The sequence below is a fragment of the Phyllostomus hastatus genome, unplaced genomic scaffold, assembly GCF_019186645.2.
Source record: "Phyllostomus hastatus isolate PE091 unplaced genomic scaffold, TTU_PhHast_1.1 phas_scaffold_78, whole genome shotgun sequence".
NCBI lineage: Eukaryota > Metazoa > Chordata > Mammalia > Chiroptera > Phyllostomidae > Phyllostomus > Phyllostomus hastatus.
In genome coordinates this window covers 67,994,430-68,020,886 of record NW_025334041.1, presented here as the reverse complement: position 1 = coordinate 68,020,886, position 26,457 = coordinate 67,994,430, and the positions used below count along the sequence as shown (strand labels likewise).

Sequence of the window (26,457 nt, the reverse complement as noted above, 5' to 3'; positions counted from 1 at the left end):
TATTCCTCCATGGAAACTATTCAGATGATTCAGAAAGCTACAGCTATGGGCAACTGGTGATTGGCAGCTTCATCATGACAACACTCCCAGTCATGCCTCACATCTCGTGCAGAGTTTTTTGGTGAAACATCAAATCAGCCAGGTGACTTAGCCCCCACTACAACCCAGATTTGGCACCTTGGAACTTCTGGCTTTTTCCAACACTAAAAATCACCTTTGAAAGGGAAGAGATTTCAGACCATAGATGAAATTCAGGAAAATACAATGGGGCAGCTGATGGCACTTGGGAGAACTGTGTGAGGTCCCAAGGTGCCTACTTTGAAGGGGACTGAGGCATCATTGGCCTATGTACAATGTTTCTTGTATCTTGTATCTTCTTCAATAAATGTCTATCTCTATTTTTCATATTACATGGATGGATACTTTGTAGACCGAACTTGTTGTATAATAATTTAAATTCTCTAGGACTAGGTATTGCCTTGGGATCTTATTAATTTTAACGTATTTCTAATATTCAAGTGTTTCGCAAACTTTGCTATAACATAAGATCCCACCCCAGAAATTATGACTCAGTAGGTCTGGACAGGCCCAGTAACTGGCAATTTTAACAAAAGTTCTAGGCAACTGTGTTGTGGGTGGTTCCTGAGCACTCCAAAAAAAAAAAAATCCCTCCTAAAACTGTTGTGATTCTAGAAGACAGGGTGACTTGTTTGCATATAACTCCCAACTATTCTAAAGAATTGTGTACCAGAGTGGTAAGGATAAACCACAGGAAAATCGTGAAAGACTGAGTGGACAGGAAAGAGAAACATTAGCCTTAATGCAAACAAGTCTAAGATAATGCTATTAGCGGGAAGCAATCTAGACTAGATTTACCACTGTACTTAGGGCCTAGGAAAGCAGAGATATTTTATTGGGGGGATTATTCCAAAATGTATCTTAACCGGACTATTCACAGTGTATTCATAGTGGATGAAACCCTACATTAATGAGTGTATTAGACAGCTATTACTGTGGAACATCCCACCCCAAATCTCAGTGTCTTGAAACAACAATCATTTATTCTTGCTCTATGTCTAGGCCTGCTAGTCTAGGCTGGACCCAGCTACACCCAGCTCCAGTGAAGCTGGAGATGTTGAAGATTGGGTTCAGGTCTGTTCTAAGAGTAGATCTTTCTTCAACCACATGCTATTTGGGACATATATTTTTCATGGTGAAAGCAGGAGTTCAGAAGGGCAAGCCCTGCTGAGCAGGCACATTTTAAGCCTTGGCTTGTATCATGTCCACTAGATCCCATTTGGCCTAAGCAAGTCACTTGACCAACTAAAATCAAGGGTAGATAGGGAAGAATGTTCCACCTACAGTGGGAGGGAAAGGGGAGTGAATATTTTCTGGACAATAATCCAAAATGGTACAGTATAGATATTTTCCTTTAGTTTTTGTTAGGGGGGGAAGCTATTAATGAGATCCCCATGGGTTCAAGGTCAAGTTGGGAAGGAAGACTCACCCAAATAAAGGTAGGCTGGGAGAAATGTGACAATGGGGACACAGCCAAAATACTTTGGGAGAACATAAAAGGGAATGATTAATGATTTGGGGGACCATCCAGGAAGGTTGAGTTAAGTAGGGTCCATAGGGTAGATGGTATCTTTCACCATTAGAAAAAGAAAGTTGATCTGATCCCATGCTGGGATTTATATGTTCCAGGGTTATATTTCTTAATGTTGGTGTTTCTTGTATGTAAAATCCACAGCATATATTCCCCTTAGTTAATTTTTTAAATGAGTTATTGATAGAGTGACTTGGAAACTTCTAAATTCTTGGAACTAAAGCAAACAATGAAATAAAACACTGTACTCAGGATCAGTGAATACAATAATTATATAAACATTTTCTAAATGTTAAAAAAACCTAAATAATACAGAATCATTTGGTAATCAGCATAATTATTTTAGGATTAAAAATTATTCAGTGTTATAAACAAACTGTGACTATTTATCACAATTAATGCAAATAAATAGGGTTCAGTATTATGTTCTGATTAATTCAATTGTGCCTGCAAATGAGTGGCACAATTATAGAAATAGTTTGCTAATGAGCTCCCAAACATAGATACCAATTATGATTATTCATTTATTTACAATGAAAGATGATCAGTTTTATAGGTATTTCCCTTAGAGAAAGTAAATACTTATTTGGACAGTCTTCCTAAAACCTGTATATGTGTTTCTAGTAATAAGTAAAACTAAAAATTAGAGTGTTATTTGTCTTGCTAAGAAAAGACTAAAGAATTTAATGAGAGGTACTCTATAAAAGAAGAGCTCATTGATTTCTAACAATTTCAATGCCAGAGGAACAGAGTTTCATAGTTCTCTCCTACGTGCCCCACGTCAGCCCAACAGCTGAGTCATTATTTGAAACTTTTCTGAGAGATGTTAATAGCATTAAGACATGCTTATATGTCTCAATGGACTACTGCATTTACACAATAAGAGTACTATTTGGCCCTAAAAAAAAAAAAAAAGAAGAAAATCTTACCTTTTGCGGCAACATGGATCGACCTGGAGAGTACTATGCTAAGTGAAGTAAGACAGTCAAAAAAAGATAAATACCATATGATTTCAATTATAAGTGGAATATAATGAACAAAATAAACAAACAAAATAGAAACAGCTCATAGAGACAGAGATCAGACTGACAGCTGTCAGAGGGAAGTTGGTTTGGAGGCTGGGTGAAAAAAGTGAAAGCAAAACAGGAAAAAAAAGAGAAAAATTTATGGGCACAGACAATAGTACGGTGATTACCAGTCGGAAAGGGGGGTTGAGGGAGGTAGAAAGGGCAAAGGAAGAATAAATGGTGATGGAAGGAGACTTGACTTGGGATAGTAAACACACAATACAATACACAGATGATGTGTTGTGAACCTATATAATTTTATTAACCATTGTCACCCAACTAAATTTTTTTAAAAACATGCTTATGTATAATTCTTTCCCCAAGTAATCAGAACTTTCATGTTCCTGGGTTTAAAATGAGATCTATAAGGTTCTTACTATGTTTTCTAAAATGTTTAGTCATCAACTTAAGAAAGGAGTAGTTGCCAGAAGATTTTTTTAACTGATTGTTTGAAACTTAAAACAATTTCTCAAAGAAACAATGTTATGAATAGTGGTTTACTTCCAGAATAGCCCATAAGAATCAATTTATCTCACACTGTAATCAAAGTAATACTAATGTATTTTAACTATATTAATCCTTTTAAAACTTTCATTTTGTTCATTTTTGAGGCATAGGGTATGTATAATAAAATCCACCAATTTTAAATGAATGATTCAATAAATTTTGATGATTTTAACATCTATGTAATCTCATTATTAGCATGTTATCTTTTCCCATGTGAGTTGAGATTTTTTTGGTTCTTCATATGCTCGGTAATTTTTTATTACTTTTTGATATTTTGAATATTACACAAGAACACTGTATTTCCTATTTAAATCTTATGGAGAAGTTGATACTTAGGGTTTAGCAGGTGATCAGCCTGGTTGGATTCAGGCTTTAAATTCTGATGGGATTTTTGTGGGTTTTAGTTTCAACATCAGTTCTGTTTTTCAGCTCATTTGCGTGCTATCACACCAGTTCTGGCTGTGTGCCCTGTAGTGTCTGGCCTGGAACCATCTCATCCCAGAGTTCAGGTCTATGGTCTGCTGTTTAGAGTTATATCCAAGCACTTGTAGCTCAGTTGTAAGCCCAGGAAATCATTTAAAAAAACTTTATACAGGTAACTTTCCAGTCTTTCTCTGACTCCTCTAGAATCTTCTGGGTCTCTGGGGCTCTACTTTTAGACATTCTGCCAGAAACCTGGAATTTTCTGTCACCCTGTCACACACTTTCTGCAACTCTACTCAGGGGTTTGCCCCACACTCTTAGGAGGGTTGGTCTGATTCAAGATGGGCTTTGTGTGTACATGTGTTTCATTGTTATGTTCACATAGCTTATGCTGATTGGGCATTTCCCTAATCAGAGAGGGAAATTCTCCATCACAGTCCTAGGCTCTGGCTGGCTCCTATTGCTGCCACTGTCTATGATGCCATACCACCCAGGAATATTTTGAGAAATGAGAAAATGGAGAAAAGAAAGGAAAGGGGGGATCCCTTCACTCTCCCTGAGGGTCAGGAGAATCTCTCCCTTTGAGCCATGTTTGCAGGTTTCTTCCTGGTATTCATTCCCTCCTTCTCTTCACACAGTGCCTACTTGTGGGTTTCAAGTTTTGTGGAGGACAGACCATACCAAATGAAAAAGAAAATGGTTCACCTGGTACTTTGGATTCTGGTCTTCTTTCAGTTGTCCTGCTGCTATTTGATATTTCTCATCTGTGCATTTTATATAGGTATTTTTAGCTACATTCAGTGTGAGAAAAAGGATAAAGTAGATTTGTTCCATCTCACATGCATCTAGAAATAAGCATGTTAATCTATTGAATTTAGTTTTTTGAATAGACATGGACTGTTATCTCATTGGGGCTTTAATGTGTGCTCCCTTTTTAGCCAATGATGTTGATCATCTTTCCATGTGCTTATTTGCTACCACTTACCTTCTTTGGCAAAGTGGTTTTCAAAATGTTTTCACATTTTTTAAGAAAAAATGAACTTTCTCTTGCAGTGTAGTTTTAGATTTACAAAAATTTTCAAAGAGTGCTGACAGTTCCCTGTTCCCTGTTCTCTACACCCAGTCTCCTCTATTGCCATTATCTTATGTTAGTATAGTACATTCACCGCAACTAATTTGTGCCTGGGATGCAAGGATATTTCAACATACACAAATCAATAAATGTGATATACCACATTAACAAAATAAAGGAAAAATAATACCATCTCAATACATGCAGAAATAGAATTTGACAAAATTCAAAATTATTTTATAGTAAAAACTCTGATCAAATAAAGTAGAAAAGGAATGTACTTCAACATAATAAAGGCCATATATGACAAGCCCATGGCTAACATGGTACTTATTGGTGAAAAGCCAAACCTTTTCTTCCAAGATCAGAAACAAGAGAAGCGTCCTACACCAGCTGCTTGCATTCAACATAGTACTGAAAGTTCTAGCCAAAGCAATTAGGTAAGAAAAAGAAATGTGTTTCATTTCTGGCATCTGAACCTTCTCTTCTTTATTGTAAGGACTACATGGGGGATAGAGAAGAAAGGAACTATGCTCTATTTATAGGCATCTGTATTCTGCTTATAAATCTTTAACTTTTGCAAATAAAATGCTGCTCCAGGCCAGAGATTTACCAAGTGCTCTGAAATAGAGAACAGAAGGCAAAAGTGATAGAAAGTAGTAGGCTGTAATTAATGTTTATGTTTTTATGTGGATCTGGTTGATTTGGTTATATGGGTTTTTCTGTAATAAGTTTGTGACTCCACAGCTGCTTATCATGCTAACTCATTCTGCTCAAGTTGTTCTTATATTATGTGTTCATTTTTTAGTTTATTTATTACTCCTTGAATCCCTCTCTTACAAGGGATTTAAAGGGCTACTAAAGGCAATCAGATTGCTAATCAGTCAGAAGCTACAATCATTAGTCAAAAGCAATAGATTAATGTGAAGTAAAAGTTCTGGGGAAGTGTTTTGTAAGACCATATTATAACTTTCTGCACTGACAGTAATGCCTGTGGCCATATCCATCAGTAACCTCTTTCCTGGTTGATTTGTAGACACAACTAAAGGGCAGGTGTAGCTTTGCAGATTTTCAGAAATCACTGACTACATGTACATCTGTTCCTGATATGGTTTTAGCATTTAGTGGTGTGACAATTATAATTTCATTTATATTATGACATTTAGAGAATTGTAGTGTTTGGCAAATGTTCCTTCAAACTAACTTTCTTTAGGTTCTTCTAAACTATTCATCAGGTTGTTTAAATGTGCTTTGTTATTTTTTTAAAAAGTCTTCTGTGGTCCAGATGCAAAAACAACTTTAGCATTTAAGTTGTCTACACCAGACTCTGACCATTTCAGGTAATACTGATTTTTACATATGAGTTATTGCTGCTATCCAGTAATCATGTGTTGGTTTCCACTGTATCCACAAGACACTCTGCAAAGCTATTAAGTTGAATGAAACTAGTTTTTTAATTCACTTGAAACCCCAAGGATTTTTGTTATAAATTTATAATTCTGTAGGACTTTATAAAAATTGTACTTTTTGCCAAACATTGGAATTGGCTTATGTGATGAGTTATGAACTCTAACACAACCTATGGGTTTCATGTTGCTTTTCCATCTCACAGGTGGAAATATTTATCACAGACACTCAATTTGACCAACAAACATCTCTGCAAAGCTAGTCAGACAGTATGTAGGTGCAATTGGCCTACCCTTGGGCAGGTGCTGGAAGTGTACTCCAGCATAAACTCTGCTTCTCTGATGGAGATGAAGTCACTTCTCTGGTAGTGGGTGTTTAGTTTATGTAGTAGGACTTACCATCTGTTACCAACAATGTAAATGATGGCTTGATTAAAATGGTGAATGTCATTTTAAAAGTTAGGTTGAAATTTTAGGTTTCTGCCCTAGTATGGGATGCAGAGTAAGTTTTGCTGACCTTTACCTTTTAACTCCTTTCTCAAAAACCATGCTGGCAGTATTAATTCACTCAGTTTCCTCCATTTGCTCCTGGCTTTCCCCCACTCTGTGATTCTCATTCTGTTCTATGCCTCTATAAGAATTTTCCTTTAGAGTGCTACCTCTGTTTTTTTCTTTCTCTTTTTTTAAGGTTTCCATTCACTTTATTTTACTAAATTAAATTTATTGGGGTGATACTGGTTAGTAAGATTATATAGAGTTCAAGTGTACATTTCTGTGATACATGATCTGTATATTGCACTATGTGCCCTCCACCCAAAAGGCTTTGTTCTTTAGCGTTTAAGGCACTTCTCCAAGAATCCCTTCTTGATGAGACAAGGGGGGGTCTCTTCCCTAAATACATGTTGCTTATTTCTTAACCTTAATAAGTCAACTCAGGTTTTTCCACAGAAGCATCTGAATACTAATGAGTTACAGGTAATACCAGTTGAGAACGCAGACTTGGCCCACAAAGTTGGGTTAGGACTATGGCCCCGCAACATGCTAGCTGTACAACCTTAAGGAAGTGCCTCTTCTACAAAAGTGTGGACAATAACGGTATCTGCTTTGTAAAATTGTGATGAGTGAATGGTACAGTGAATGTTAAAGCACTTACACAGTGTCTGGAACATTACAATAGTCAATGAAGTTAGCTATTATTACTGAGAATGCAAAATCACTTATGGATAAATCAATAGACCTAAAACAAGATGCATTCAACAAGTTATATATAGTCACCTATGTGCCCTTCTTCTAGAACAGTTGACTTTAATTTTCCTCACTGTACTATCTCCTACTTCAGAAAGGGTGAAATAAATATTATGAATCTAGGTATAATTCAAAAAGTTGTAAATACCAAGGAAAGCAACAGAAAAAAAAAAGGTACTCAAATGAGAAACAGAAACATGTCTTAGAAACCATTGGGTTGAAGTAGAAAATGCAAGCAGGGTGAATTTTTTTTAAAACCTCCTGTAGGGCCATATGGTTGCTGAATGTGTTGATGCTGGTTTTAAGATTCTTAAGTATTTTAAACTTGACATGTTATTTTTTTAATGATTTCAAACATCATTTCTTTCAGAAACTTATCCCAATATTGCCGTAATATTGAACAGATGGCTTAGCAGCATTTACATTTGCATTTTGCAATATTGCCATGTTATTTGCAAAATTTCTTATCAAAAACCTGTGATTCTTTCTCTACCTTTTCAGTATGGCTGCAATGAAACTGTGAATAGGTTTTTTCCCAGTGTCTTGGGAATGTGAGAGAAATTGGGATCACATGTTGATGCTGCTTTTCAATTTTCTATTGTTATATTTTGGGGTTTTACACCCACCATTATTAGTACTCTTTCATCTTAAACAGGCCCCTTTTCATCCAAAGGACAGAAAGTTCTCATTATACCATTGCAATATGAGTAAAAATTAGGTAATATTATTGCTGAAGGCAATCCTGATGGTTATACCAGCCTTTTCATGTCACCATGTTACTTTTCAGTAATCACTTGTCATTGTCTGAAGTTGTCCTGTTTAGTTGCTGTCCAGCTCCACCATAAAATGCAATTAAGTGCCATGAGAGCAGGGGCCCTGTCTGTCTTGTTTTTCCACCCCGTCCCCGGTACTGGCACATTGTCGGTGTCCAGTTATCAACTGTGAATGAAGGAGTGAGCAAATGAAGTAACTAGTAAGTGACCTAGATACTGGAGTTCTCTCACAAGCAGAGTATGAGTTCCCTGAACATCATTGCCTTCTCTAATCTTTATATGTTTATATTATTCAACTATATTTTTAAGATGTTTTTTTAGGACCATTCTTTTGATGGGCTTCACTTCCTTGTTTTTATGTTTTGTTTTGTTTTTAATGAAAAAGACTGTATGTTTATAAATAGACAGTCCCTTTGGAGGTTTTATTCCCTTGGGGACACAGTGGGATTAATGCCAACATAGAGGCATTTTCTTGCTTCACATATTGAAAAGGCACAGGAGGCAGGAGAGGCTATATTGATCAGAGCTGACTATAGGTCTTTCCTTTTAAAGGCGTGGAACAAAAAATAAGCCTAACACGATCTCTATTAAGATTTTGCAATTTTCTTTTTAAAGGAGGACTGCTAGGATGCGTGTGGCTCAGGCGTCCGTTGCGCCTCCGGCTACAGCGTGTCTGACTGCTGGCTTCCTGGATCACGTGTATCTGGGTTTGTCCTGGGCTGCGACTGCTCCCAGCCTGTGACGTACCTTATACTGTCTCCATGACTTCAGGCTAGGAACCAGTCTGGGGATTGTTAGTCTCAGCCTTGAACATATGGGACAAATTTAACATTTAAGGTTATACTATGTTATATTAGAAAAGGACCATTTGCTCTAATTTGTGCAAAGTGTTGGCAGGTTATTTGTCCGTAGAGTAACAGATGCTGTCTCTCAGCTCAGAGGTACAGTCAGAGGTGAAGAAACATTGTACTGCTGCAATTATGTATCTAGAAAGCATTTGAGGCTTCACTGAGTAGGCCTTTATAGATATTACAGTTTCTGTGAAAAGGGGCAGGAGCTTTACCTCTGCTGAATGAAAACTTTGATTTTTCTAAAGCCAAAATTACAAAACGATTTGAGAAGGGAGGGTTTTTGTACCGTGGGTTTATGTTTCCCACTTCTGAGCCCAGATTTTGCCTCTGGCAAGCCCGTGAGAAGCCTCCCTGGTGCTCAGAGGAGATCCGATGCTGGAGAGGCAAGCTCCAGCCAAATGCAGGCATGAAAAGAATTTTTTTTAATTTCTTGGCCTTCACAGTACACAAAATATTTTTGTAAAACATTCATGCAGGTAAGATTTGAGGAATCAGAAAGACAATCTAAAAGTTACCAGCTGGAGTTTAATCATTATCAGTGTGGTGGGATTAATTAAATCCAGTGAAGGTATGGAATTTCATGGACTCTTGTATTGCCTGCCACCTCATCTTGGGAAATCTTACCTGTCTCAGCATAAAGCTTCATTTGTTATGTATTCTCTAAGACAAGGCTTTGCATTACAAGGTTCAGTGTATAATACTGCCTGTGTATAGTATTTTCCTCAATAATGAGTTTAACCCTTTGTTTGCTGCAACCGGCAGCCAGGTGACCTTACTCTCTGTGAAAATGAATACTAATTACTATTATAAACAGTTCTTCTCATTATGTTTCCATGGATGGCATATTTTATAGGTTGCTAATTATAAGCACACAGAACTGAAGTGCTTGAAGTTAAATAATGTAAACAGGGTTATAATGTACATGTATTGCTTAATTATTAATTAAAATTTCTCAAATCTCTACTTAATTAGTTTACTTCATTTATTGAATACTTTAATAAGTCTTATTCTGTACTTGTAAAATATTCTTTTTATTCTTTTAGAATATTCTTTTTCTTCATAAAAGCTCATATAGACTATACTAAACCAGAAGAGAAAGAAATTTACATTCAACATTTTATTAGTCAGAAGTTGGTTGGAAATGACCAGAATTATAGGCTTAAAGGTAAAAAGACTCTCACACTTAGTTAGACATGAAGTAATAACTAACTCCCACTCAAATAATCATTTCACTTCTGGTTGGACATGTAATCAATCATACTCATTCTCTATTTGGATGATTCTAATTCTGAAAAAGAACTTTCAGGAAGCTAAAATGACTCCCCCCATTGGTCTAAACTCCCACGTCTAGAATGGCCCAGAATAAGTTTAAACCGTTTTCTATGACAATGCCCTTTTAAATATGTTAAGACATCTCCTTTGGCTTTTGTAACTCTTCCTCCCATGACAGATTATCTCCATTTTCTTCACCTAATTCTTCAAATGCCAAACCCCTCATGAATCTTGCTGTCTTTCCAGACTCGTGGAGCTTTTAACTCAGCAACAAAGGTAAACATTAAACACACAATTATTACTAAGAATAATAATATTCTCATTGTACAAGGAAAAAACACCATAGCTTTTTATAGGTAGGGAAGGAGGGAAGGGAGGGGCTAACCTAGCCCAGGTCTTATCTCTGAGATACCATGCTCATCAGATGAATAGATTGAAGACTTACTACCCTGTCTCACATTCCCAATCCCCTTACCCTATCATCGTTTTTCCCCATCCTCCAGAGTATGGTATAGTTTGTTTATTATTTTACTGTCTCCTTTCATTTGAATCTAAACTCCATGAGGGCAGGATTTTTTTGTATGTTATATTCAGTTATGAATCCCTAGTATAGAACGTGCTGGACACATAGTAAGAACTCAGTAAGTTTTGTTGAACAATACTTACAGGTAGGGCTATTCTATTAACTCCCAATCCATCTATCTGTACTACCAACCAATTCATACATTTCCATCTTACCCAGCAGGGAATCTTGACAGAAAATGTAGGTTCATTGTATATATTTTTATTTTATTGATTTATCTTTAGACAGAGGGAAAGGGAGGGAGAAAGAAAGGGAGAGAAACATCAGTGTGTGGTTGCCTCTCGAGCGGCCCCACTGGGGACCTGGTCTGCAACCCACGCATGGGCCCCATCTGGGAACTGAACCGGCAACCCTTTGGTTCGCAGTCTGGCCCTCAACCAAAGCGTCATCAGCCAGAGCAGATGCATTATATTTTAAACCAGGGGAAATTATAGAGATAACATCACCTGGTCTTAGTGAACTCATGTTATTGACTTCTAATAGTCATTGCTTCCTTTTCTAAGTACTAAAACACTGCCTGAGTTTTAGTTCTAAAATAAAATTTATTTTAATTATAAAATAAAATAATTGTTCATATTTAATGATCAACTATTATGTGGAAGGCATCCTGCCAAATGCCTTATGTAGGTTTGTATAGTCCCTTCTTTAGTCCTCACATTTAGTAGGTATTATTATTATTCCTAATTTATAGACGAGAAAGATGAGGTCTAGAGAGGTTAGGCAACTTCCCTCAGGGGAATATGTGTGACTAATGGCAGGACTGGTTTTGTAGGAATCCCTGCTTCTGCCCACTGTACCATACAGCCTCTGCTGGGATGGTTGGGCCCTTAGAGCAATATCAAGTCTGTAATTTGGGGACCCTCCCTTAGGAAGAGCTAGAGCATTTGCCTTTCCTGATAAGGCTATGGTTTCTCTAAGGTGGTGAGTTTGCGACCATATCAGTGCCATTAATGCATTTTTTCTGGGTGGCCATATAAAGTGGTTAAAAGTACTCTCAATATTCCCTAACTTGGGCATGAATTCCCTCTTCATTTGTTCTACTCATTATAATTTTGAAGACGGTTCTGAGTGTGAAGGCAGAAGTACAGTAGAAGTTGAACCATGCTTTTTTTCCTGTCATCTGTTGATTTTGTGCCATTTCATAATACACCATCTACCTAAGCAGTAGCCAGCCTTTTTGAATTCTTACATTTTATAGTAACTTACAAGTTTTTTAAGTCCCCTCTCCAGTTGCATTACAGTAAATAGTCTATATCACTTACTCCTTCACGATTGGTAAGGTTCTGAGTGTCTTTGTTCTTTAGCCTAAAGGAAGGCATTTTCTAAAAATTACCTACTTCCCCAGTACCAGAAATTGAGTCCATAATCAAACATTGCACATTAGTCACTGGTATTACATCACAGAGGAAAGTTGATAGATAACTGAGTGATTCTTTTTTTTTTTTTTTTGCTTTTTCTATAGGCCTTTAAGCCATAGTGTTAGACAATAACCTTGGCTAATTTTCATTCACACTTTCTGATTTAATGGACTACTCTTCTTGATATTTATCACAAAATGATAATTTTTTATTAAATCTTTCCAACATAATCTTGTGTTTTCATTTGATTTTCAGTCTTTTTAAAAAATAAACATAGTTAAAATGTCCTCCACTCAGAAGAGAAATTCTTGGTACAGAAATCTGCCTTATAATCAGTTCTATACTGTAACATCCACTGAGAAAAGCCAAAGAATCCAAAGGTTGTGAAACCAAAAAGTGAACCAAGCAAATAGATTTCACTCCAACTCTTCCCTCTTTGTGAAGGATCTTGCACATGGTGTTATATATCATTGAAGAGGGGATGTCTCTGTTCTGTCCAAATGAGATCTTGCCATAATAATCTCAGCATAGTTAAAATGTGACATTTATTTCTTATTGAACTTTTGTTTTGAAAACGTTTGTTTCTCTCCCTCTGGATTACAATCCAGTGAATTTTGTGACAGTGGTGAGGGTATGAAGATAAAAAAGGGTGAGCTCCCATGTGACATCATACAGAGGCTTTGGAATAGGGATAGAAGACACTCTGCCCTTTTTATGGTAATGGCCTAAAAGCTGACATGTCTCTTCTCTCCCTGAATTGCCCGGCAAGGACCACCATAAAGAGTTACTGTATCTGGTGACGTTTTACATGGAAATTCAGGGTGAACAGGCACTTTGAGAGGCCTCTGAGACCTGTCTTAACAGAGGAAAAGGTAAATGTGTGAACTAATATCTAGGTTCAGCCCTGGACACACCAAGTTCCACAAGTGAACAAACTCACTGGGCCTTACACTGGGGGTCACATATCAATTTAGAAGGATATGCACATTTTATGGGAGTAGGAGGGAAAAGATAAAATCCATGGTCACTGTGACAGTTCTCCTCCCAATAGCCTACAAATATTTTCTAAGACTAATATGGGTCAAGAATGAAAATACTATAAATGTACACAAATTTTTTAAAAAGTGAGAAAGAAAGAACTCATTAAGTGTGGCATTATAGATTTATTTAAAAATATAAAACTTTTGAGTATTTAAAAATTTTCACCAGCCAATAAAAATATGTACCAGTTTATCATTCATGTTTCCCAATGCTCCCACTCCCACCTCTCAGGCAAGCCTTCCCCCTGCACCCCAGCCAGTTTCAGTTGTAGCCCTTTATTCAGCATGTGTTTGTAGCATATCTCCTCAGAGAGCACACCCAAAACCAGGTGATGTCAGGACACACAAAATAGATTCTGCTCTGAGGATAGGACAGACCTGAGATCTTTTTGGAAAGGTGATACAATAATGGAGAAAAAAGAATCATAAGAACATCAAATTTTAAGGGTTATTTGTGAATCTATTTTTTATTTCTTTTAGCAAAATGCTGAAATAAAATGAATAGAATATGCCAAATAGAATATTGTCAAATACATAGCACCACTTTTGGCATTTATGATAATCATTTCAGTTTATGGCTAAAGAGAATTGATTATCTGGCTTACTGTGGGACACAAATTAGAACAGTCATTAGTATCTTTAATTGGTTAATTTCTTCAGCCACATTGGGTTAGTGACTTCATTGCACAAGCTTTTGTGTTTAGAATTTCGTAATTAGAAAAGAAAACCATGTTCCCACCTCTAAATGATAATTAAATGTGTTTTTCCTGAGCATTTCCCTCCATCATTTAAGGAAAAAAAAATAGCTATATTATAGGGATGGCCTCTCAGCAAGCCTACTGCTTCTTGCAAATAACATGTTTGTTATTAGATTACATAGATTGGGTGAAGGATGGCATGCAAAAAAATGTTAAAAAGGAAATGACCCATTTCTTTAAAAATTTTATTTTAGAGAGAGGGGAAGGGAGGGAGAGACATATAAGTGTATGAGAGATCTCACAACTCCTACTGAGGACCTGGTCTGCAACCCAGACATGTGCCCTGACTGGGAATTGAACCAGCGACCTTTTGGTTCACAGGCCTGCACTCAGTGAAAACGACCATTGTTAGAAGTCTCACCAAAGGCTGCCTGTCGTGTAAGCATTTAATAGGTTGAACATCGTCACTCTTGTCTGAGCCTGCATGGTCATCCCCTTACTAAAAGTAATGACCACACAATTTTAAATGAAAGAACACAGAGGTCTTGAAGTATTCTTGTCAGTGTCAGATTACAAGTGGGAAGCATATGTTCATTATTACTGTTCTGTGGTCTCTTTGCTCAGTATTGACAGGACAGTGTGGAAGATGTCCCCAGTACACTGTACTCGGCACTTTATTGAGACGTGACCCTGTGGAAAAGCACTCAATATCAATTAGTGATCAGGATGTAAGACCACTGCCTCTGGTTCTAATCTCTATATGCCATCAATAGCTTTTGACAGGATCCTTGAACTGATAAACCACTTAACTTTCTGGAAACCAAATGCACTTTTAACTACAAGCTCTGATTGAGATCACTAATTTTCATTATGAAAATAATAACATAATTGAAAGACCTACTCTTATGGTTAAGACTCTGATAGAAAGTCGATTATTAACTCTTTAACAACATTGCCTGTTGCTGGAGAGCTAATACTTCTCTAATTTTTGGATATTAATGTGGGGTCTAGGGAAGTAATATAACTTGCTGATAGTTTCTGTACTCATAAGCTTTATTTTAATTAAATAAATAAATGTTGGTGTTCTAAGAATTTGTCTTTAAGATAACTTTGGTGACTTTTTTTTTGATAGAGCAGACATCCCTTATAATATCGATGACCAGCCATATTACTTTTTAAATAGTCTCTTTTATTTAGTATATTGGGCACTGATTTATTTATTCATTCAGCAAATACCACTGAGTGCCTACTATGTGCTACCAGAACTCTGCCAGGCACTGGTCATAAACACATTAATGAGAGATTTATCAACCATAAAATCCACTAATACAAGTGAATAATACTCATCAACATTTTTCTCATTTTGTTCTTTTAGTTCACTATAAAATGTTAATTAAAACAGTCATTTAAAAAGTTAATATGAAGGGGAATGTAGAGAAACTACTCAAGGAGGCCAGATGTTTTCTTTGAAATGAAAGAAATGTTTGGGACTAGATAGAGCTGATGGTGATTCACAACACTGTGAATGTAGAAATGCCAGTGAACTGTACACTTTAAAGTGGTTGACTTTCTGTTGCATGGCTTTCATCTCAACTTTTTTAAAAAGATTTTTTAAAATTTATATTTAGAGAGAAGGGAAGAGAAGGAGAAAGAGAGGGAGAGAAACATGAAAGTGTGGTTGCTTCTCATGCATCCCCATTCCCCCAACTGGGGACCTGGCCTGCAACCCAGGCCTGTGCCCTAACTGGGAATCAAACCAATGACCCTTTGGTTCGCAGGCTGGCACTCAATCCACTGAGCTGCACCAGCCAGGGCCACCTCAACTTTTTTTAAGTTAATGTAGTTTGTGGTTTGCTTCCCTTGAGACAGTTATTTGGGACAGTTATTTGGCTTTGTATTATATGCAAGAGTTGGGAAGTATTTTAGAAGTTTACCTCCTATCCCTTTCAAGGTTGTGTGTGTGTATTTTTCAATAGAATTCTGAAGATTTTTTCTTAAAGGTTTTGAACATTTCTTATTAAGGTTATTCCTCATTTATATTTCTTTATATTATAGGTGAAATTTTTTCTTATTTTTAAATTGTTTATTGGTGCTATAGAGAAGAACTATTGATCTTTATTTATACCCAACTATATTTTAAACTCCATTTTTAATAGGAGTAACAGTGGAGCCCTTTGGATTTTTCCAGGTTTAGTTTTCATTCTCAGGTTTATAGGTTTTAATCTCATTGTTCTTTATTTCTTATGTCAGTTGTTTTTTGGGGGTTTTTTTGTTTGTTTGTTTGTTTTTCAGAAATCTGCCAACTTCATAAAAAATTTATTTATTAGTATTATATTCCATTTTAATATTAATATCAAATTCTATCTCTTCTGAATATTTCATCTAATTCTTATATCATTATGTTTATTTGGGCTTTCTTTTTATTGAATAGATTTTAAAGTCACTTTCTGTTGTTTTGTGTAGTACATTCTATTTTGTTTTTTAAGAAATTATATTTTGGCTTTATAAGTTCTACTGATTTTTTTGTTTATTTTATAAAAATTTTTGCCAGGGCTGGTGTGGCTCAAGTTGGTTTGAGCATCATCCTGTAACTGAATGGTTGGGAGTTCAGTTCTTAGCCGGGGTGCATACCTAGGTTACAGGTTCAATCCCTTGTATGATCCTTGGAAGGGGCACAGGTGCTTGCCATCCCCAGTTACAGGCACTGAGGGAGGTGACCAATCAATGCTTCTCTCATGTATCAAGGTTTCTCTCTCTCCCTTCCTCTTTCTAATAAAGTAATGGGGAAAAAATGTCATCAGGTGAGGATAAAAAATATTTCACTGATTTTCCCTATTTATTTTCTTCCTTTTGTATGTTTCTTTTGCTTTTAAATTTTTAATTGATTACTTAGTACATAAATTTCCTTTAAAAAATAATGAAAGTGTTTGAATTTGCCTCTGAGAATATCTTTGGGGGCATCCCTTAATTTTGTTTTGCAGTATTTTAATTTCATTTTCTGTAAATATAAAGAGTTATTTGTAAGTGTGTGGTATCTGTTTTATTCCAAGAATTCTAGATTTTATGTCTACACAGTGTGTAATTCATTACTTCTTGTTTTGATAACTAGCAGTTAAAGAGCATGGGCTTTAAAACAGCTACTTTTTGGAATTCTTTGAAGCTCTTTCGTAGCTCAGTGTATGACCACTTCAGAAACTATCACCTTAGTAACTGTCTCATGTACACCTGAAAAGTTGGGGTTTTCTCATAGCATTCCAAGTTCATATATCTATCAATTTAGTCTTCTTCAACTTTATTTTTCAAATTATATTCTTATATAGTTCTGAAAAGGTAGCCTTTGTCTATTAGGAGAAATGGGGATAGATTAAAGACTCTCAACCATAATTCTATTTCTTTTCCTTTTTCCTAGCATACCTTACTTTGATGCTCTATTAATGCTCTATGTTTTACCCATTCTGTATTGTGCTAATTCTTTTTTCTGCAAACTTTTAGTTAATATTGCCATTATCTGCTGTCATTTTCTTTATATTTTTTTGTGATACATCTTTATACATCTTTTCTGGGTTGTTTTTTTTTTGCTCATTTTTTTCTCATATAAATGGCTAGAGATGATTGTGAGATTAGAATCAGAGAGGAGGAGATGATGTGAGTGGCAGAAAAAAGGTGACCCATAGACTGAGCAGATTCAGGAGATAGAGGTGGGGGCGGGGGACTCGCTGCTGAGGGATGAAGCCAGGCTTCTGGCTTGGATGATTGGGAGCAGAGTGTAGCCCTTGGAAGGGGAGGTATTATGTTGGGTGTAAGACAGGCTGACTTTGTAAGAGAATTGGCTGGCTGCCTTCTTGTCCACAGGTGATCCTAGCTTCAGGTGAGACTGGGGACAGTCGTTGATTGAATGAGCTTCACACAGAATTATGATGATCCCTCAATTTGAGTTCAGATCCTCACCCACTGCTTGGATAGCATCGAAGGCACACTTAATTTCTTTGTATCCCAGTTGTAAATCCAGAATAGTAAGATGTATTTTAAAATACTTCTGTAGAAGTATTTAAGAATGTGCTTATAATAAACAATTTCTAAAGGCTTGAGGGCCTTTTGAGTGCTTTCAGACAAAGGCATTGCAACTTTAAAGTAATAGTATTTTAGAGTGTAAGTTCTGCATTAAATGTCTGATGAAGAGTTAAGCTGTTTTTAAAAATAAGACCCATGCAGCTTTACTTCCATTTCCCACTGATTTGATCAAGTATTTTCTCCTTAAGCCTTGCTTGTCTTTTCCAGGGCTCTGTGCTTGGCATGGTAATTAGGGACTTCTGCTCTCAGTGACAGAGTGCTCCTGGCTATTTCTTGAGCTATACAGTAAGTCCTCACTTAGTCATCGGTAGGTTTTGTGACTTTAAGAGGAACGACATATAATGAAATTTTGCCAGAGACTGATGTAAACAAGAGTTAAGTGTCTCTGGCATCTATCTCATCAATGTTGTAACAAAACGGTGGATGGAACGACATCATCTGAGGACCTGCTGTACTTCGTTAAGTACATTTCCCTGGCAAAGTGTGTGGTGTGCATTCTTAAGTGGTAGGATTTGGGGAGAGCAGTTCCGTGAAAAAAAGAATGTGATAGACAAAGCTGTGGAGGAGAATCAGCTGGGGTTGCTAGCTTTTAATTGAAGTTTAGTTGGAGGTTCAGTGAGGTGAGACTGTTATGACAGATTTCAAAATGTAATGATAGCAGAATGGAGTAAGTTCATCAAAGTCGGAATAAATACGAGCAACGGCTCAGCAACTCAGCATGAAGCAACAGCCACAAACCCTCAAAAAATCCTGAGTAATTAAAATTTGCATTGTGCAGCCCTCCTTCTCAGTGGGTACCTTTCCAAGGAAAGCAGTAACTTAATTGTGAAAAATGTAAACACAAATTTGGAGATGTAAATTACATGCATGTTTTAATCTTGTTCATAAACACTGAGCATTTTAAAATGTAATTATAATCAAAGTACACAACTGTAGCTCAAGCCAGATTTGAGAAAGACCTGGAGAAGGTGAAAGGCCCTCCAGTCTCCCCTTACCCCCACCCCCTGCCCACACAACCCTCCCCACCCGCTCCCTTTTATGTATTTGGAAAAGAAGAGGCAGGTTTCTGTCCTCCAGTTTCTGAACACACAGGTCCTTGTCTCTCATTTGTTAATGCCACAGAAGGGATGGTACTTTTAACCCTTTCTCTCCACTTCCTCTCCTGTCACTTCCTGCTTTGGTCTCTACTCCTGATATCAGAGATTAGTGAGTAAGAGACAAAGCAGCTGAGTGTTGAGGAATTTGCAACATGAAAAGGAAGGAAGAAATTTACCCAAATACTATCCACATTCTTTTATTTCCATACTTAAGCATGACAGTGACCTCAAATTGAACCAGTTCTAGGGGTTGAGCTTAGAAAAATAGCATCAGATAGTAGATCATGCACTGAATTGGTGTTGAAGAAATGCGTGTGGCTTCTGCCCTGACTGCTGCTTGCTGCTAGAATGATTTTGAACAGAGCCCTCCAGTTCTCTGGGCCACAGTTTATCCATCTGTTAAAGTCAGTGAGTAGCCTAAAATGAATTCTAAGTTTTCTTTTAGCTCACATTTTCTATAATACTGTGCCTCATGCATTCATTCCAATCCAGATGGCATCCTGGAGATTTCAAACCCAATGTAGTACCCTACTTAGGTCCCTAGGTGTCCCAGGAGTCAGAAATGTTCCAGAGAAGGCCCAAGAGTTTCTTCTGCCAAGGATTTTCCATACTGTAATTTAAAGCCAGGATTTCCTGAGACTGTCATTAGAAGTCCTCTGTCCTGGCCTCACCTCCTTAGCTTTGCCAGGGGCCCTCCTAGTACAGAATGACCTGATGTCACTCCAGACCATCAGAGCTCATGGTTGGAGCTGCCGCTGAGATGACCCAGTGTAGTAATCCTACATACTCCATCTACATTAATACGGGAAGTAGTTAACAGGGTATCTACACTGCATTTCTCTCTCAGTGTGTTCTTTTTCAGAGTAGCATCGTGGAAATTGATATAAAACAGTTTTTGTAAATCACTCTAAATGGAATTAAAGTGTGATATTCAGGAGAAATTTAGCTTTAGTTAATCAAACCCAAAGTTTAATTTGAAGAATCTTTTTAGTGTGTTTGGTATCTGGGTGAGTCTATCAGGAGAACATGAAGTTGACTTTTCCTTAATTAATTGTTTTAAGGTGGAAAATAGAAAGTACACTGAGAATTTCGCATTTGCTCTACTGGTATGTTATGTGGTAGGAAAGGGTTGAGACTTGGCAGTAGGGTAAGAGAAGCGGTTACGGGTTTGCAGAAATATATTCCAGTTGAGACCACTCATTCCCACCACTGAACTCCAAAGGAGATCATTTCAAAGGGGCATCAAGCCCTGGCCTGACAAAGAATTTACCAGCAGCATTTGTGATGGATGCCTCAGGCTGCCTTGGAAAGGAAGTAGGTTTGGGGTAGGATCCAGAAAGAGCTCTCTGACCCAGTTTGACTGGAGTGTCAAAAGAGTGAAATTTCCAGAGCAGTCCTGGAATAAGCCATTGGGTGGTGGGAGTGGGGACTCATTAGTGGCATATCACCAAACTGTAACTCTCGGGAGAACAGGAGGAGAGGTGAGTGTAGGAAAGGGTAAGGAAATATTATGCCATGATATTTAACACAGTTTTTCTTAATTTATAAGGGTAAACATGTATGTTGTGTTCATGCACTACTGGCAACAGTGGCTGTACCTTACACATTTTGTTCTCAAGCTTTTTAAAAAAGATTTCATTTATTTATTTTTAGAGAGAGGGGAAGGGAGTGAGAGGAGAAAAACATCAATCGGTTGCCTCCCACATGCCCCTCCACTGGAGACCTGGCCTGCCACCCAGGCATGTGCCCTGATCAGAGCTGAACCAGCAACCTTTTGGTGTGCAGGAGGATGCCCAAGCCACTGAGCCACCCAGTCAGGGCTTGTTACTGGTCTTTTAATAAGGACACTAGAGTGGAGTAATATGTATAAAGATAATGTTTCTGTTTTAACTAAAACTTATAAAATAATCCATAAGGAAATAAACTTTACCTGAAAGTTCCCAAACTACTGGATTAAAGACCTAAATATAAAAACTAAAACTGTAAATCTCTTAAAAGAAAATGGGTAAATCTTCATAACCTTGGATTTGGCAATGTTTTCTTAGATATGACACCAAAACCAAAACAACAAAGGGAAAAAACAGGTAAAGTGAACTTCATTGAAGTTAAAAATTCTGTACATCTATGAACACTGTCAAGAGAGTTGAAAGTACAACCACAGAATGAAGAAAACATATACAAATCATACAGCTGGTAAAGGGTTTGGTATCCAGGATATATAAAGAACTTTTACATCGAAGCCAAGAGGGGGCAGGGAGACAAACAACCCAATTTAATAAATAGCAAAGGACATTTTTCCAAAGAAGAAGCAAATGGCCCACATGTACCTGAAGAGATGCTCAACATCATCAGTCATTAGGAAAATACAGGTCAAAACCACAGTGAGATGCCACTTCACAGCCACTAGGATGGCTACTGTCAGAAACAAACCTGAAAAATAAGTGTTGATGAGGATGTGGGGAAATTAGAACCTTCATACATTGCTTGTGGAGGTCTGAAATGGTTGGTACAGCCAATGTGGAAAGCATTTTGGCAGTTCCTTAAAAAGCAAAGCATGGAATTGCCATATGACCCACCAATTCAGTTTCTAGTTATATACCCAGAAGAATTGAAAACAAGTGTTTAAGTGAATGTTCATAGTTGCACACAAATGTTTGTAGAAGTGCTATCACATTAGTCAAAGTGGAAACAACCAAAATGTCCATCAGCTGATGAACAGATAAACAAAGCGTGATATACCCATATGATGGAATATTATTCAGCCACCAAAAGGATTGAAGTACTGCGGCATTGTACAACATGGATGAACTTTGAAAGCATTATCCTAAGTAATACCAGCTGACATAAAGGCCACATATTGTATGATTCTGTTTACATGAAGTGTTCAGAATAAAAAAAGTTCATAGTGAGAAAAAGTATATTAATGGTTACTAGCAGCTGAGGAAAAGGGAGTTCCTGCTTAATGGGCATGGGGTCTCTATTCAGGGTGAGGAAAGCTTAGGATGTCATGCTGAGTTGTGGTCAGTATCATTGAATTAAAAGGCCAAGAGAACTGTATCTCCCTGAAACCACAGTAGGACAGGAGGCACGTCTGCCTACTGTATAGAAGTGCTGCTTTCATGTCTCCACAAAACCATTTCCTGCTTTCTGGGCTGTGTCACCAGTAGTTACCACACATCTCTGGAGCTTAAAACATTCGCCAGAGTCATCTGTACCTGAAGCTACCATTCCTCAGAGCCCTTAACATCTCCAGAGCACAGGGCAGTGAGGATTGTGGAACAGGGGGCTCCGAAGTGTGACACCCAGTGTGACCTGCAGATTTTGAGAGAATGTTTCTCCTTTGGTCTCGTAGTTTTGGCCCATCAAACCAGTAAATCTAGGCTTTAAGGACAGTGGAACTATGAGACTTTTTACTTAAGTTGTAAAACCCTTGCATTCGGCAAGGCCATTATGAGTATTTGAAGGGTGAACCGGATCTACTTTGCAGTGGAGGCCATGTGCTCATACTCGGATAGAGCCCAAGGCAAAGCAAGTTCTTATGTGCAGGTCATATGCAGGTCGTGTACTGATACTCCTAACATCCTGACTGGCTTAGAGTCAGTGTGGTTGCGTGGCCCAGGGCTGAGCTCCAGACCTCGATGCAGGTCTGGCATTCTCGGCAGGCCTGTCCCTGCAGTGCACAGTGCCTGGAGGGAGAGTGGTCATACTGTGGTGGGAGCTATCCGATTAAGGAAAGAATCTTATCAGTATGTCCCAGTTTAGGCATTTCCCCAATCCAAGCTTTATTTACTTTGGAAGCCTATGTGTCATCTTTTCTTTGTAACCACAGATCTAGACTGTCAGGCTTAATTTGTTTTGTTTTGTTTTTCCTTTGCTTTCAGGAGAGTAGATCTGGAGAAACCAACATTTGTGTGGAAGAAATAATCCGGGTAAGGATATTCCTTTACAAATCTTCTCAACTGATTGGGCACAGATTCCAAACAGAAAGGAGTCATGTGACTGCATTGTCTAAGGGAACCTGTTTGTTTGTTGTTTGGCATTGACCTTTTCTGAGGGTAATCACTTTAGTTGCCTAAATGACACTTTATGAAACAACTTGTTTCAGAAATCTAGGAGCTACACCTCAGTCTGGTGCCTCTGCATGGGCCGAGGTGACACTGTGTTACAGTGATCAGCTGGAAATCAGAAGAACAGCATTGAGAGGAAGGACATGATTGTGCTCATATTTGGATGCCTCCATTAATCACTCTACTGTTTAGAAGCATCCTTTAATTGTTTATACTTTCCAGTCAATCAGGGTTGCCTTGTTAATTTTTTTTCTAAACTTAATTAGAATCAGGAGCACTCTGACAAAGAGGTGTCTCGGAGTCTGAAGATTTATTTCTATATTGTTTTGCATGTTATTACTTTGTGTGCTACTCTTGTAAACCTGTCCTTGTCATCAGTGTCATTGTGAGTGGACTCCCTCCACCAGCCATTTCACACCCAGCTTCACTTAGTTTGGGCTGTTGCACCATGTTAGCATTTTCCTAAGTATCCAAACTTATAATCAGGATGTATAATCTTCATCCCATATTTTTTCCCCACTCAAATTTTTTAGGAGCACAACCTAGTAATATACAGTTCTCAGAAAGCTGATACCACATTCAGCAAAACACAAAGGCAAACTAAACCAGATGGTATGGCAATTGACTATAAAGAAAAAAAATTTTATTTGAATATGTTTCTAAGTTTTGGGCATCTTACACACGTTTTCTTGAATTTCTAGTGTATTACAGTAATATGATTACTTGATTAAAATTTTACACAAACCATCTAATTTTTTTCAGGGGCAGAGTATTTTATTTTTCTTCCTAAAGTCTTGTTAACCAAAAGAATTAAAGTTTGATTTGTTGAATTAATACTAATTTTTGTTTTTCTGGCAGAGATTTATACAGAAAACAATTGTCAGAGTGGTAGATTATTTTCTAGCATTTAAGTGTATGTTAAATAAAATACACATTGTATTTTATATCTATGTATTCTCTCTCCTGGAGTTTTGTTTCAGATCACAGAACAGATAGTGTAAGATACTGATATACTCTTTCTGTTTTTCTGTTTCAACATGCTTTCCTGTTTGAGTCCAAATGTTCAGTGTTTACGCAGTCTTCCTTTGATGGGTTATGGTGTTTACATCTGCAAAATAATAATACCAGAACACGTCAATCCTTTCTGTGGTGTTGTTATTTTTAAAAACTCTACCTTTTCTTATCTCCTCTGAGGATATAGAAGAAATCTGTCACTTGGCCTTTCTTCTCCATACTCCAAACAGAGCTTAAAGTTTGAGTAGGAGCTTGAGTAATTCACAGACCAAAAGGATATAGTTTAAGTAATGTAAAATCCACCTAAGATAAAATTGAATGCTACAGCCAAGAATTTAAAGCATTATTTCTTTTCCTTAAGAGAGCTAATGCAAGCCTCATACTCCTTTACCCACTTCCTACATTCCCATGATACTGACCCCCTGGTACATCACAGCACTGGCCTGCCATTGCCACAGTCCACCTCGATTCAGGCATGGAACAGAAGGGAAAGCCTGGACTGACCAGATAATTGATTTATATGCATATGCAAGGTTAAGGGTAGTGGAGATGTGGAGATGATGACTTCAATAGCAGACACCAGAGCTGTCTGTAAGTTCTACTCTTCCTGTAGCCCATGAGATGTGGTCCAGGATGGGAGGCACTAGAGAGTTGGAGGAAACAGAGGTGTCGGCAGTGCTAGAACTGTGTAGGTGAGCCTCTCTCCTTACCGTCAGCCTAAGGTATTAAAGTAGCTCCTAGAAGACTGTGTCAGTGTTCCTGTTTTCCTTGGACTGTTTTTCAGGCAGTCCCCTTCCTTGCTTATACCAGTCATTCTCCAGGATCAACTTCCCCTCTTATCCTAAGCACATCCTCTCCTCCAAATGCAAGCACAGGGCTCCTTCTCAGTCACAGCCTATTGTATTTGTTGTGTGTCTGTTACACATCAGTGTTCCTCCTACATTATGGCCCCAGTGTGTGAAATTTATAATTCACAATTTTGCTGCATAAATTAATGAGTGAGTGATTGAAAGAACCCTCTAAAGAAGAAAGATAAGTATCATTCTGACAGCTCACAAACATTCTATTTGCTATCTGTCATGGACATGATGTACTAGCCTTTTTAGTGCTGGGTTTCCATGGCTGCTCTCTGTGGAGCCCAGTTTTCCTTATCAGTTTCTCTCCCCTTGTGATCCAAGGTCACCAGAGGTACCTGTTACTTGCAGCCATCACGTGTAAATGATGGTTCCCTTTAGTCATGGAGTAAGAGCAGGGCCATAAAAAATGCCTTAAAATGTTGAAAATTGAGGTACTCACTTAACATGCATTAACATGCCCTTTCCACATGGGAGATACTGGGAGAACAATGGTGGGCCAAACAGACATGACTCCTTGCCCTCTTCAAACCGACAAAAGATATAGCTACTGAGTTTTTTAAAATTTTATAAATAAATGTAAAATGTTCATTGTGATGAATACTTAGGGTTTATGAGAGCTCATTTACTATAGGGTTCACAACCCAGTTTTGGGTCAGGAACAGCTTCCCTGAGGAAACAACATTTGAACTGATCATTGGAGAATGAATAGGAAATCAGCCTAAAGAGAAGAATGGTGAGGGTTCCAAGCAGAAGAAATGCAAGAGCTTGGCTTGTTAGAGACCCAGAAAGGCTAAAAAGGGCCAGAGTGGCTAGAGAGCAGGTGGATAAAGCTAGGTGGGAGAAGCTGAATATGTGATACCTTCTCGGCCATGTTCAGAATCCCAGAAGCACAGGGAGCCAGTGAAGGATGTGAGCAGAGAGGGTGTCATCAGATTGGCAATTTAAATGCACTACTGTGGCTGCTACAGAGAATGGATTGAAGGGAGGAAAGAAGAAGAAAAGGAATGGGAGGCTATTGCCAATGTCCAGATGGGAGATGCTTTGTGGGATACTCACAGACATGGGAACACTGACGGAGCTGCTGGTTTTGAGGGTAGAGAAGAAATCACAAATTATTTTTAGACACGTTGAGTTTGAAGTACCTTTTGAGACATTCCAATATCATGGAGAATGTAAATAACACACATGAGTTTAGAGCTCAGAACAGAGGTCTGAGCTATAGACCAACATTTTGGATTAATTAGCATGTTGGTAATAAAACCATAGAAATGAGTGAATTTGCCTGGAGAGAGACTAGAGACCAAGAAGCAATCAGCATCTAAATTCCAACATTCAAAGGTCAGGGAAAGGAAGATTTAGTGGCAAATGAAGGTGAGAGGGAGTGGCCAGAGACACTGAGGGAAAATTGTGACAGTGAAAAGTCATAGAATCCATGGAAAGAGAGTTT

The 26,457-nt window shown here is 37.8% G+C and overlaps 1 protein-coding gene across 4 annotated transcripts in view; it reads left to right on the top strand.

Annotated features, from left to right (window-relative positions):
* Positions 1-26,457, top strand: part of AFF3 (AF4/FMR2 family member 3) — a 544,115-nt gene that overhangs the window by 246,772 nt on the left and 270,886 nt on the right. For all 4 annotated transcript variants that reach the window (XM_045827774.1, XM_045827773.1, XM_045827776.1 and 1 more), the window contains one exon: positions 22,954-23,001. In XM_045827774.1, coding sequence (XP_045683730.1) covers positions 22,954-23,001 — 48 coding nt within the window. The remainder of the gene's footprint in view (positions 1-22,953; positions 23,002-26,457) is intronic.